Source organism: Schistocerca gregaria, chromosome 1 (assembly GCF_023897955.1).
Source record: "Schistocerca gregaria isolate iqSchGreg1 chromosome 1, iqSchGreg1.2, whole genome shotgun sequence".
Taxonomy (NCBI): domain Eukaryota; kingdom Metazoa; phylum Arthropoda; class Insecta; order Orthoptera; family Acrididae; genus Schistocerca; species Schistocerca gregaria.
The window spans coordinates 95,933,681-95,948,789 of NC_064920.1; the positions used below are offsets into that span (position 1 = coordinate 95,933,681).

The window sequence follows — 15,109 nt, forward strand, 5'->3', positions numbered from 1 at the left end:
TGATTCAGTTTGGTTACACCGTATAATGAAATATGACGAACAACTTTTTCTCTTTCTTCTTGTACCTCATTTTTCAATAAATCGTTAATTAATTAGTAAAGAACCAGTCTGCTCCAATAACACCCGTTGGCTGGACAAAAAATATTTATGAGACGTAGGAATTACAGCGACAAAATTATAGAAACGAGAGAGAAGAGTTAGACGCAGACAATAATTGAAAGAAAATAATTTTCAACTATTTCAAGTAAAAACAGGTACTCAGTTTTATAATTCGCATTGTCCATAGTAACATGCCATTTTCTGGTTGAAGATTTTTTTTAAAGCCTAATGGATTCAACGTGTTGCAATTAATAATAAATTATTTATGTCTCACATAGATTTAAAAAAAGATTATTTTAATAGCTTTGAAGTTATCATGCTGACATTTTCGTTTCTGATGTGATACATCCATCATAATTACTTATACCACAATATTATTACATTAGGTACGGAATCATTAGTTATTTGATAGTTAACACGGCTTACACGATAAAAAACAGTTAGGGACGGTTGTGTGTAGAGCTGAATCACTTTTACCGAAAGATTGTGGATTGGAGGTAAGTGGTCTATATGTGGATCGATAATGAGCCTTGTTGTCAGGGGGGATAAAATGAAGTGGAAAAGAAAGGAAAGCGAAGAAAGAAAAGGATTTAGAGGTGTGGAGAAAAATTGTGGATGGTTCTAGGATAGACCTGGGGGGAAAGAGTTAAGTCCGTCAACTTTAGAGTTCTGGGAAAATTTTGGGTTTGTTGCAGTAAAATCTTTCAATATCGTACCAAAGGCGTGTAGGCGAGGCAGGTTATTTAAATTGCGAATATTTTTTAGGGTAATGGCTGTGTATTTGATATTTGCTAGTATCTGAGACGTATATAGGTAGCAAAGCGATGTGCATGTGATGAACTGATAACAGATTAATATACAGCAGGCTAAGAATATGCTCAATTGGATTTGGATAATTTGGAGGGAGTGATAGATTTTTTGAAAGCAAAAATTATGTGGCGTTTCCATGATCGAGGGCAGATAATCTATAGGTTTTTCCCTATTTATGTGTTTCTCATCTTCACCAATCCATGAGGAAGACGGGAGGAGGGATTCGCTTGCTGCAAAAGCCATCTTCTTCCTGTGTTTTCACGAAACAATAATAAATATACAGTGTGTTCAAATATTGAATGTTCAGCCAAATATGTTTCGTTAAGTAACAAGGTGTTGGCAACACGTACTGAGTGCAGGAAACATTTATAAGAACGCCTTCGGTGAAGGAAATGAACAAAAAGTGCTTCTTCTAACTTCTTCACAAAAAATACAGTTACCTAACTCCTCAACCTCCTGACGATCGTATTGACTTACTAAACAGCCTGCAGTGTTGTAGTGCCTGATTGATGGGTTAAAATATATTACGTAAAACGCTACACATGGCGTGCATGCTTCTTGGACCTCATCCAATTAGACTTAACTATAACTAAATGAAAATCAAAATGAATTATACCCCTATAGGCTTAGTAATCAGTTACTTGTAATAATTCTTGCCGCAGCCACACATATACCAAACACGCTACAATGGATGCTCTGGTACGCAGATACAGGCTTGGCGCCGATGTTTATTCAGCCTTTTTTATGAATTTATTGTAACAGTTATATGAACATTAAAGGACTGAATCACATTTAACGTTGTTCTGTTCCCAGTCACATCCAATAACCTGTATAATCTGTTCAACCAAAGTTGCATTTTTTGCTTCATATTGCTTAACAGAATATAGCTGTTGATGCCTCTGTCATCATATCTGTCCGTTTGAACACAGGATTTTCGAACAATCTATATAATGCTTCGATAGAGATAGAAACTATAATATTAATTAGGAGCTAGTATCGATTAAATGTTTATTTATCTTTAAATCTGTAATGACAATTGAGGAGAGCCTTGAAATGAGGTGGCGTGTAGGAGCCCAGTTCTGTAGTAAAATGATGAGTGTGAACCTTGGTTGGCCATGGAAGCTTAAGGTAGTTTACATCTCATAGCGCAGATAGACATCACAAATGATTGCGTCTTCTGGGTGTAGAATGAGACTTAACGTTCATTGAGAAAGTAGGTGGAGCGTTTGGTGATGTGAACATGTTTGGATGTGGTGATGCAGGTGCGCCAATAGTCCGGAATTCCAGGAATTTGGGGATACATTGTGCATTGAATTTTGAAGAAGATTTAGAACTGCTGTAGGTGTTACAGAAGTGATTCCACCAACTGTTATAGGTAGCTTAATAGAAAAGGATTTAAACTTATTATTACTGTTCCCAGTTTTTCAATGTATTTAATTTTTCGAATAACTGATGATCGTACATCTAGTTTGGTTTTCACCCTCCATTTGTCCTTACCTGCCCATGAATATTCTTCATTACTTCTTACCATAGTATCTGCATCCACATGCACAGTCATCACACCTTTTCTTTCCCCCCTGTGGTACCCATTCTCCGTTCCACTATATTTCCTATGTAGATACCTATATGACTTCTTCTTATTTGAGTTCCACTGTTATTAAATATGATGAAGTTCCCCTGATCGATTTAAAAATTGATATGAAACCAACTGCAAGAGGAATAATAGTTAAAAGTAATTATCTAGCAGAACTAGGTGATAGTAAAATGATAAACAAAGTTCATGCATCAATAACGGGAATTAGCCACGTCTATTTCCTAGCTGATGACTTCACATGAGACCATTTCCCTCTCAGATATCACTGCAAGCCATCTCCAAAAGTCCATCAAATTTTGCAGCCCTTTCATTGAAACTTACTGCAGGTTAAAACTATGCAGAAGATAAGGACACGACACTGCGATTTTTCCCCTTTGCATGGCTCTGCTGACTCAGTGCTCTACTTGCGCCAGTACCTAATCTTCCACCTTGCAGACTACACACGTCTCTTGCATACCTTAAGTGACTACTTCTCCTGGAAGAAAGTATAGTGCAGAGACAAGACTTAGCCACTATCTGGGGGTATGTTTATAGAAATTATTTTCAAACTGCAGCAAGGTGTGCGGTTGTGATCCTCATGTACTCGTGTCTTCTCTTCAGATTTTCAAGAGCTTTCTCAACACACACTACTGGTCAATAAAATTGCTACACCACAAAGATGATGTGCTACCGACGCAAAATTTAACTGGCAGGAAGAAGATGCTGTGATATGCAAATGATTAACTTATCAGAGCATTCACACAAGGTTGGCGCCGCTCGCGACACCTACAACGTGCTGACATGAGTAAAGTTTCCAACCGATTTCTCATACACAAACAGCAGTTTATCCGGCATTGCCTCGTGAAACGTTGTTGTGATTCCTCGAGTAAGGGGGATAAATATGTGCCATTACGTTTCCGACTTTGATAAAGGTCGGATTGTAGCCTATCATGATTGCGGTTTATCGTATCGCGACATTGCTGCTCGCGTTGGTCGAGATCCAATGACTGTGAGCAGAATACGGAATCGGTGGATTCAGGAGGGTAATGCGGAACGCGGTGCTGAATCCCAACGGCCTCGTATCATTAGCAGTTGAGATAACGGGCATCTTATCCGCATGGCTGTAACGGATCGTGCAGCCACGTCTCGATCTCTGAGTCAACATATGGGGACGTTTTCAAGACAACAACCATCTGCACGAACAGTTCCACGACGTTTGAAGCAGCATGGACAATCAGCTCGGAGACCATGGCTGCGGTTACCCTTGACGTTGCATCACAGACTGGATCCCCTGTGATGGTGTACTCAACAACGAACGTGCAAGAGCGAATGGCTAACCGTCATTATCCGGATGAATCCAGGTTCTCTTTACAGTGTCATGATGGTCGCATCCGTGTTTCGCGACACTGCTGTGAACGCACATCGGAAGCGTGTGTTCGTCATCACCATACTGGCGTATCACCCGGCATGATGGTATGGCGTGCCAATGGTTACAGGTCTCAGTCACTTCTTGTTCGCACTGACGGCACTTTGAAAAGTGGACGTTATATTTCAGATGTGTTACGACCCGTGGCTCTACCGTTCATTCGACCCCTGCGAAACCCTATATTTCAGCGGGATAACGCACGAGCGCATGTGCAGGTCCTGCACGGGCCTTTCTGGATACAGAAAATGTTCGACTGCTGCGCTGGCCAGCATATTCTCCAGATCTCTCACCAATTGAAAACGTCTGGTCAATGGTGGCCGAGCAACTGGCTCTTCGCAATAACCCAGTCACTACTTTTGATGAACTCTGGTATCGTGTAGAAGCTGCATGGGCAGCTGTACCTGTACACGCCATTCAAGCCCTGTTTGACTCAATGCCCAGGCTGGTCAAGGTCGTTATTACGGCCAGAGTTTCTTGTTCTGGGTACTGATTTCTCTGGATTTTGGCACCCAAATGGCGGGAAAATGTAACCATGTGTCAGGTCTAGTATAATATATTAGTCCAATTAACTCCCGTTTATCCTCTGCATATCTTCTTGTTGTAGCAATTTTAACGGCCAATAGTGAATATTTTATTAAGGATCTTTGACAGGCTGCATCCTTGACGTGAGTCCTTTGTAACTTAAAATCCAAAAGAGTTAAAGTTTTGAATTTTTATTCCCGTTACAGAGTTTTAATACAGGTTTTGAATTGCTTTAATTGTGACATTATTAAAATCAGATAATTTTAAAGCCTTCCAGAAACTGCATCTTACGATATATTTAAATCGTAAATAGGTAGCTTGCTAACTACGGAAGACGCCCTTTGATGCCCGTTTTGTGTCCCCCAGTTCCCCGGGTTGAGATAGTGGACGAGCGGGGCGACCCGGCGGTGCAGGACCGCTTCTACAAGGAGGGCAGCACCATCGAGCTCAAGTGTGTGGTGAGCCAGGCGCCGGCGGCACAGCAGCACGCGGGCTACATCACCTGGCGGCACGGCGCGCGCCTCCTCAACTACGACACGTCCCGCGGCGGCATAAGGTGAGCAGCGGCGCCGCCGGCGTAGTCAGCATGAGCGCCGCATTAGCCGACCAGGGAGCGATCCACTGTGCGCGAGAGAGGGCGTCTTGTGAACTTCACACGTACTCCGTACGGCGGGAGACGAGTTCTGACAGTCGAAGTGCACTAGGCGCACGGGCTTCGCGGGCCCACGACTGGCCAATCGGATCACGTGATTTTGTTCGTATTACCGTGACGACGTCCCAGTGTTGCCGCACTGCTGAGTGGCCCCTACTTTCAGTCAGTGGTGATGAGTACTTTGTTCAAGTTTTAGTGTGTATGTGTGAATCTCATTAATTCTCTGAGTCTATAGCCCTGTCTGGAAAATTGCTCAGTGCAGTGCAGAGCAGAAAACGTTTGGGAAAGAAGCAACTCTGAAATATCAAGCACACGAATTTATATACAGACTGCGTGTGTAGTTTGTAAATGAAAGGAACAATGCAGGGCCGTTTGATACAAGTGAATAAAGTGATTCACAGGGTGGCTTCATCAAACTATGAGTGTGCGAACTGGTAACAGAGAATAATTAGTTATTATTCATGCCAGATCTACGAATGGTTTTCTGCTGTGATGATGTTTCAGATAAAAAAGTCTATTACAATTAGAAAATGAATCCAGATAAGTTTAAAGACATTTTCTTTACTTATTTGATACCAAATGTCAGTTCTCGTAATTGTTTTATAATACTGGGTGATCAAAAAGTCAGTATAGATTTGAAAACTTAATAAACCCCGGATAATGTAGATAGACAGGTAAAAATTGACACAGATGCTTGGAGTGACACGAGGTTTTATTCGAACCGAAAAAAGATCTCATATTGATATACTTGTACCCGGGGTTGTACCCGTGTTCTAGGGGTAGCGTCTTTGATTCACAATCAATCCGTCTTCGGTCCCAGGTTCGATCCTCGCCACTGCCTAAATTTTGATAAATAGTCAGCATTGGCGGCCGAAGACTTCCGGCCTAAGAAGTCAGCCTCATTCTGCGTTGTCAAAGAGGGCGGAGGAGCGGATAGAGGTTCAGGGCACTCTCTTGTCCTAGGGGTGGGAAATTGCCCCTAATGGCGGAAGAATCAGCAATGATCAACGACATGAGAATGCAGAAGGCAATGGAAACCACTGCATTAAAGATACGTAACGTGTATCCACAGGACATGTGGCCTGTAGTTGAAGAAGTGTCATGATGATCTCTCCATTGGCAAAAGATTCCGGAATAGTCCCCCATTCGGATCTCCGGGAGGGGACTACCAAGGGGGAGGTTACCATGAGAAAAAGATTGAATAATCAACGAAAGGATAATGTTCTACGAGTCGGGGCGTGGAATGTCAGAAGCTTGAACGTGGTAGGGAAGCTAGAAAATCTGGAAAGGGAAATACGAAGGCTCAATCTAGATATAATAGGCGTCAGTGAAGTGAAGAGGAAGGAAGACAAGGATTTCTGGTCAGATGAGTATCGGGTAATATCAACAGCAGCAGAAAATGGTATAACAGGTGTAGGATTCGTTATGAATAGGAAGGTAGGGCCGAGGTTGTATTACTGTGAACAGTTCAGTGACCGGGTTGTTCTAATCAGAATCGACAGCAGACCAACACCGACAACAATAGTTGAAGCTGAAGATGAACAGATAGAGAAAGTGTATGAGGATATTGAAAGGGTAATGCAGTATGTAAGGGGGACGAAAATCTAATAGTCATGGGCGACTGGAATGCAGTTTTAGGGGAAGGAGTAGAAGAAAAGGTTACAGGAGAATATGGGCTTGGGACAAGGAATGAAAGAGGAGAAAGACTGATTGAGTTCTGTAACAAGTTTCAGCTAGTAATAGCGAATACCCTATTCAAGAATCACAAGGGAAGGAGGTATACTTGGAAAAGGCTCGGAGCTATGGGAAGATTTCAATTAGATTACATCATGGTCAGAGAGAGATTCCGAAATCAGATACTGGATTGTAAGGCGTACCCAGAAGCAGATATAGACTCAGATCACAATATAGTAGTGATGAAGAGTAGACTGAAGTTCAAGACGTTAGTCAGAAAGAATCAATACGCAAAGAAGTGGGATACGGAAGTTCTAAGGAATGACGAGATACGTTTGAAGTTCTCTAACGCTATTGATACAGCAGTAAGGAATAGCGCAGTAGGCATTACAGTTGAAGAGGAATGTGGAAGGACAGACTCAGCATACAGGAAAGTCAAAACAACCTTTGGTGACATTAAAAGCAACGACGGTAACATTATGAGTGCAACGGGATATCCACTGTTAAGTGCAGAGGAGAGAGCAGATAGGTGGAAAGAATACATTGAAAGCCTCTATGAGGGTGAAGATTTGTCTGATGTGATAGAAGAAGAAACAGGAGTCGATTTAGAAGCAATAGGGGATCCAGTATTACAATCGGAATTTAAAAGAGCTTTGGAGGACTTACGGTCAAATAAGGCAGAAGGGATAGATAACATTCCATCAGAAATTCTAAAATCATTAGGGGAAGTGGCAACAAAACGACTGTTCACGTTGGTGTGCAGAATATATGAGTCTGGCGACATACCATCTGACTTTCGGAAAAGCATCATCGACACAATTCCGAAGACGGTAAGAGTTGACAAGTGCGAGAATTATCACACAATCAGCTTAACAGCTCGTGCATCGAATCTGCTTACAAGAATAATATACAGAAGAATGGAAAAGAAAATGGAGAAAGCGCTAGGTGACGATCAGTTTGGCTTTAGGAAAAGTAAAGGCACGAGAGAGGCAATTCTGACGTTACGGCTAATAATGGAAGCAAGGCTAAAGAAAAATCAAGACACGTTCATAGGATTTGTCGACCTGGAAAAAGCGTTCGACAATATATAATGGTGCAAGAGTTTCGTGATTCTGAAAAAAGGAGGGATAAGCTATAGGGAGAGACGGGTCATATACAATATGTACAACAACCAAGAGGGAATAATAAGAGTGGACGATCAAGAACGAAGTGCTCGTATTAAGACGGGTGTAAGACAAGGCTGTAGCCTTTCGCCCCTACTCTTCAATCTGTACATCGAGGAAGCAATGATGGAAATAAAAGAAAGGTTCAGGAGTGGAATTAAAATACAAGGTGAAAGGATATCAATGATACGATTCGCTGATGACATTGCTATCCTGAGTGAAAGTGAGGAAGAATTAAATGATCTACTGAACGGAATGAACAGTCTAATGAGTACACAGTATGGTTTGAGAGGAAATCGGAGAATGACGAAGGTAATGAGAAGTAGTAGAAATGAGAACAGCGAGAAACTTAACATCAGGATTGATGGTCACGAAGTCAATGAAGTTAAGGAATTCTGCTACCTAGGCAGTAAAATAACCAATGACGGACGGAGCAAGGAAGACATCAAAAGCAGACTCGCTATGGCAAAAAAGGCATTTCTGGCCAAGAGAAGTCTACTAATATCAAACGCCGGCCTTAATTTGAGGAAGAAATTTCTGAGAATGTACGTCTGGAGTACAGCATTGTACGGTAGTGGAACAAGGACTGTGGGAAAACCGGAACAGAAGAGAATCGAAGGATTTGAGATGTGTAGATATTGCAGAATGTTGAAAATTAGGTGGACTGATAAGGTAAGAAATGAGGAGGTTCTACGCAGAATCGGAGAGGAAAGGAATATGTGGAAAACACTGATAAGGAGAAGGGACAGGATGATAGGACATCTGCTAAGACATGAGGGAGGGACTTCCATGGTTCTAGAGGGAGCTGTAGAGAGCAACAACTGTAGAGGAAGACAGAGATTAGTTATGATCATCTGCTCAGCCGCCACTTTCGTCATGCTTGGCCTCTCAGGTCCACAGACCTCTGTCGGTGCGATAATTGGCTGTGGGCTTACCTGAAGTCGCAAGTCTATCGTGATCGATCGACATCTCTACGCATGCTGAAAGACAACATCCGACGCCAATGCCTCACAATAACTAGACATGCTTTACAGTGCTGTTCACAACATTATTCCTCGACTACATCTGTTGTTGAGGAATGATGGTGGACATATTGAGCATTTCCTGTAAAGAAGTCATCTTTGTTTTGTCTCACTTTGTTATGGTAATTATTGCTATTCTGATCAGATGAAGTGCCATCTGTCGTTCATTTTTCGAACATTTTTTTGTTTTTGTTCTAATAAAACCCCATGTCATTCCAAGCATGTGTGTCAATTTGTAGTTCTATATCTACATTATTCAGTGATTTATTCAGTTTTCAAATTTATACTTACTATTTGATCACCTGGTAGGTAATGTACCGTACTATTATGTATAGTTAAATAAGCACCAACCGTTGCTACAAGGAGAGACGAAACAGAAAGCTGGTTGAAACTATTAAAACTAGTTTTTAACCGAATATGCAAGAAGCCGAATTTATAAAATTAGTGAAACACCACAAGCCACAGAAGATGCAGTATGTAAGAGAACCACATCCACGAAGTCATAAGTGTTCCATAGTAACATTGTCATTACAATGGCGTTAAACTTGTCGAGGCTCAGATAAAAGCAGATGTCACAGAACGAAATAAAACCTTTACAATGTGCGACACGGAGAGGCTGGTATATAAGGATGTCACATGAATAGCGTCACTAAACTGGAAGAACCGTACGTTGAAAGAGATTACAAGATCTATCATAGAAAGAGGCGTAAGACGGTAATCCATACAAAGAATTGTAATTTCTCTATCAGCCGATGAGAACGGCAACAGGAAAGACGCATAAGTGTCTGTAGTCGTTACGAGAGCTAATCGATCAGATGATGGTGGTCTTGGGTTTTATGTTGCCCTCATGAAAAATAAAGGTAAGGTGTATAGACTCTATATTTTATTCCTACACTGCTTGTGTATTATGCTGTACCATGTGAATGCCAAAGATTTTCTGTGTGTGTTTAAGGAGGCAAACACTGCTATTGTACGAGAAAAAAGCATTGGATCAAGGACTATGTCACGCAGTAGAATGCTGCCAACCGGAACGCTACAATGAATCGTGCATCATTTTTAGTCTGTAGACCTGGCTGCTGCGTGGGTCGAAGGCTGGGAGGGTAAGGTTTGTCACCTTGCTCCCCACCCTGCCATTCCCCAGTCCAGGGCACTGCCATCAGCGCTGCTAGCCGTCAGATCTGTTCTCTCACCTTACGCAAACTGCCAGAGATGAGCGATATTACCTGCAGTAATGACAGTGCTCGGCGCTAATGACCAGGTGGCGCTAATGACCATCTCGAATGAGTCCAGTTGCACTTAGGCGGCCCTTTCGTGTGTGCAGGCATCATATGTTTGCTGTGGGCTCACCCCACGTGGATCACCTCAAAGAGACTCATTGTCGTCACCAGTCGATAACTGGTCGTTTGTTAATAACTTCCTCTGTACCTGAATAGAAGCCCTCAGATGATGCAACTGCGGAGTGACTCACCATTTTATCATTCACTACATATTACTCACTAGCTGCCAGCAACTGGCTATCCGCATGGCCTCTAGCGCAACTCTGCATTCTTTCATTTTGAAACTGAACCACTAAGTTTTCAACATCAGATTTGTGCAAGTGCCGGCCGGAGTGAGCGAGTGGTTCTAGGCACTACAGTCTGGAACTGCGCGAAAGCTACAGTCGGAGGTTTGAATCCTGCCTCGGGCATGAATGTGTGTGATGTCCATAGGCTAGTTAGGTTTAAGTAGTTCTAAGTTCTAGGAGACTGATGACCTCAGCAGTTGTCTCATAGTGCTCAGAGCCATTGGAACCATTTGTGCAAGTAGTGGAAAAAGTTTCCAGTTAATTGTAGAACCATTGGGCTTGGCCTGTCAGACTTACTAGTTTTTGTTTCACTGGATTTATATTCTTCTAGTTCCCAGTTTGACTCGAGCAGTCTGCTAGCTTCCTAAAATATCGGAGAGAAACCATTCGTGTCGTGATTGGCGTTTTGCTTCGTTAGTCACTGTTTGACAGTCTTCCAGGGAGCGCGCAGGTCTGTCAGTGCGATCACTTTTTTATTTAGGTCATTATCATCATCAGTTATCTGCTATATTAGCAGGTCCTTTGCCTCTCCATTTTCTGCGATCCATTGCTTCCTTCTTAAGGCTGCTGTATGTTGTACCGTACCCATGTTAGCCAGTATCTGGGATCTCATCCTTCCTCACTTCCTATTTCCCTTCTACATAAACTACTCAAACTGTTCTATCAGTCCATAATTCTTTCTTAATTTATGACCAATCAAATTTATTTTCCTTCTCTTTATTACATCTAGTAACTGTCTCTTCTGTTTTTTCTCTGTCCATCCATCTTATTCTTTCCATTCTCCGCCATGTGCAGATCTCAAAAGCCTCCAGCATTTCTCTGTCTTTCTTCCTCACAGTCCATGTTTCAGTGCCATATAGAACAACACTCCACACAAGACATTTTATGAGTCTCTTCCTGAGTTCTCTGTCCAGACCGCTGCAGAAGATTCTCCTTTTCTTATAAAACGCCTCTTTTGCCATTGAATCCTTGTTTAAATTTCTGTGGTGCACTTCCAGTCGGTGTATATCCGGCTTCAAAGATACTTAAAATTTTGCACCTGTTCTTGAATTTTTCCATTCAGCATAATTTTTATTTCCTTATTTCCTCCTAGTGCCACTACTTATGTATTATGTGTGTTAATTTTCATTCCATATTTTTTTCTGTTACTGTCAATGGTGTCCACCCAATTCTGTAATTATTTTCCCCCTGTGGCTAGAAGGATCTCAAACACCCTACTCTTCTTCCTCCAATTACTACGCATTTATCATTTAATGAGCATTGGTCAATCATATTTTCCTAGTAGTGGTTGAAACTAGTAGGCGGTAGACAGTATCCTTGTATTACTCCTTTTCCTAGCCCAGTCCAGTTTGTACTTTCTCCTCTCAGTTTAATTGAAACTTTTTGATTAAGATATAATCAGTTGACAAGTCTTCTGGTTTTCCATTCCACTCTATTTTCCCTCATTATAGTCGCCAGCTTGTCCCAAACCACACTGTCAAAGGTCTTTTCTAGATCGCTGAAGTACATAAATAGCTCTCTTCCTTTTTCAATAACCCTTTCTCCCACGATTCGTAGGAGCCCTATTGCATCTCTGGTGCCCGTATTCTGTCTAAAGACACACTGCTTCTCCCCAAGATTCACCTCCAATACTTTTTCAAATCTTTTATTAATTATTCTTAACATCACGTTGGCTGCATGTGAAATGAGGCTTATTGTCCAGTGCTTGCTGCATTTATTGGTTCCTTGTTTTTTCGGTACTGGAATCATAACTTTTGTCAGAAAGTACTCAGGCCATTCACCACTGTCATATATTTTATTACATAATCTCAGTATTTCTCTTATTCCATCTTCGTTCAAGCGCTTTAGTATTTCTCCCGTAATCGCTGTACCTACTGCTTTGCCATGTTTCATTGCAGATTTGGGAGACTACTTTTTCCATTATGAGGGTTGGTCCTTTCTCGTCATGACTTACACTGTTGTTATTTTGGTATAGGCCTATAATGGAGCTATTTTCTGAACTATTTGTGATGTCCTAGTACCGAATTATCATTGTCAATAGTTTACAATATAAAATGACATGGGGATATCTTTGATATAGTGACATTTACTTAATTTATACAGTGATAGGAATGGAATAGACGATTATGATGCGGAACAACACTTCAAAAGCAGTAATGATTATGACAGTGGTAGCGAAAGAAGTGGAGGTGAAGAGGAGGATTTTCAGCCTTCTGCCAGCACCGAAGCACCTGGTTGTTGTTTCAACTACAACTCCTATAACTGACTCAAGCTCGTAACCTATGTGCATTTATAAAGGAAGAAAGAGAGCCATTCAATGGAAAAAAAACTTGTTTCACACAAAGTGTTTGAACAAAATGTCATGACATAATTACCGTGCAATTTCCTGGAAGCAATCGAGCTGTGATGGATGTACATGTATGGTTAGAATCATGGATGTTATTTTTTAGCTGTCCATTGATTGATTTATTGCTTGAATCAACAATATCACTTCGAAAGAAATTTCAAGCAAGTACGTCAATGAAAAGGTAGAGATTTTTGACTTGTTAAATCAGTGTTGAAAATATCCATATGAGAGAAGAAAGAGAAGCACTGGATAATCTTACTGCCACAAGATATATTATTGATATATTTCTCTCCAACTGCAGTACATATTTTGCTCCATCAAAAACTTTACTTTGGAGGAAATATTCTTTCCACATAGAGGCAGGTGCAAGTTCAGAATGTATATCACAAATAAACCTGCCAAGTACGAGTTCAAGATTTCCACCGTGACTTGTTCTAAAACGTGTTAGTAATATGTAAAATATTAGGAAGTCTATGCTTGTGCACAAGAACAAGGACCGTACAATGTCAGAAATAAGGCTGTCAATGTTGTTATGCATTTTGTAGACAATATGTTTATTTGTTATTAAATCGTCAAAGCAGTACTAAAAATAACAATATTATTCCTGTTGGTAGGACAAAAAATAAGCCTGAAATTCCAGTTGTCTATTTATCAGAAAAATTCAAAATAAGAGTACTCAAGTATGGTTGAAATTCAGGAAGATATCACATTACTTTTGTATGTACCAAAATGGAATATATCAGTACTGCTTATTTTATCAATGCAGTGTGATGATGAAACTGGTCAGTATAACGAAGTACGACAACAAAACAAAGAATGGCGTAAATGTCGATGCTACATATGATGAATACACTATGGGTAGATGGGCACTACAGTGGCCCCTCTCTCATTTTTTCAGCTGAACATTGCAGCTTCCATTGACGACATTGTATTCAAAGCGAGCAAAAGCATTTCAGTTACAAAGAATACCTCAGAATCCTAGGAAACTGTCTCATTACAACATATGTGACAATGAGTGCAACCCAGCAAAGCCTCCCACGTCAAATACCCAGCCTTGCATGTAACCTCTCCAGCACCCAAGAACAAAGAATAGTTTAAGATCTATAGAAAGTGGAGGTTACTACAAAGATAAAGACAGCAAAACTAGACTGCTTTGCAAGATTTACAACATGTGGTTATGCTTGACATATTCTTAATAATTTGCTGTGCTGTTTTGAAAAATGATAATTTTTAGTGGATGATATCTCACAAACTATTCATAATAGTCACAATTTTTATTTCTGTCACAATAAATCAATGTTTCTGCCTTTTAGTTGTACAATTCTCTCTCTTTTATATTCGAATTTCAATCAAATTTACTTGTATTTCCAGTTTACTTACATTTAGTTTTACAAAGGAGTATGTTTCTTCGTTTTTGTTTCTGCAATTATTATATAATTCCGAAAGTTAAAATGAAGTCACTATAGCGTCTAGTACTACCTGAACACAATAAAAATTCGTCATTTGATGTAAATATACCGTTTATAACTTGTTATAAGTGTTATATGTATTGGGTCCCACAAACACGGCCCAAACATTCATGAAACAATTTTTAGCTCGACTGTTCTAGCGTTAATACAACTATAACCTGCTTAAGTGCTAAATAAGAATGCAGTCTTTCTCCCACACAGTTGAATCCATATGTCGAAGTAGCAATGATGGAAATAAAGAATATCAGTGGTTAATTGTAAGTAATAAACAATTATAGCACTTACTGAAAGGAATAAACAGTTTCCTCAGCAAAGAATATGGAGTGAGAATAAACTAGTGAAAGACAATAGTAATAAGGAGTAGCACATTTGAGGCAAGTGCATAACTGACCATCAAGATTGAGATCCAAGAAGTAGATGAAAATGAAATGGTTCTACTCCCTTTGATGCAAAATGACACATAGCACTTGAAGCAAAGAGACATAAAAAGCAGTCTAGCATCGGGAGGAAGGCATTTATGGCCAAAAGTACTATTACTGAAAATTAGTCGCGAATTGAGGAACAAATTTTTGAGAATATGTGTTTGGAGTACAGTACTGTGGCTATGAAAAAAGGAAAAAAGAAGAGAATCGAGGCATTTCAGATATAGTGCTATATAAGGATGCAGAAAATTGGGTGGATAGACAAGATGTGAAAAGAAGAAGAAACGGCAAAGGGAGAAATATGTGGAAATGTGACAGAAAGAACGAACAGGGTGATAGGAAGAAATAACTCTTTTCGTATTATTG

General features: G+C 40.5%; 1 protein-coding gene across 1 annotated transcript in view; it reads left to right on the forward strand.

Annotated features, from left to right (window-relative positions):
• The window catches only part of LOC126334172 (irregular chiasm C-roughest protein-like), a 427,129-nt gene that overhangs the window by 368,822 nt on the left and 43,198 nt on the right, over positions 1–15,109 (forward strand). Inside the window, exon 5 of the mRNA XM_049996810.1 lies at positions 4,797–4,986. Coding sequence (XP_049852767.1) covers positions 4,797–4,986 — 190 coding nt within the window. The remainder of the gene's footprint in view (positions 1–4,796; positions 4,987–15,109) is intronic.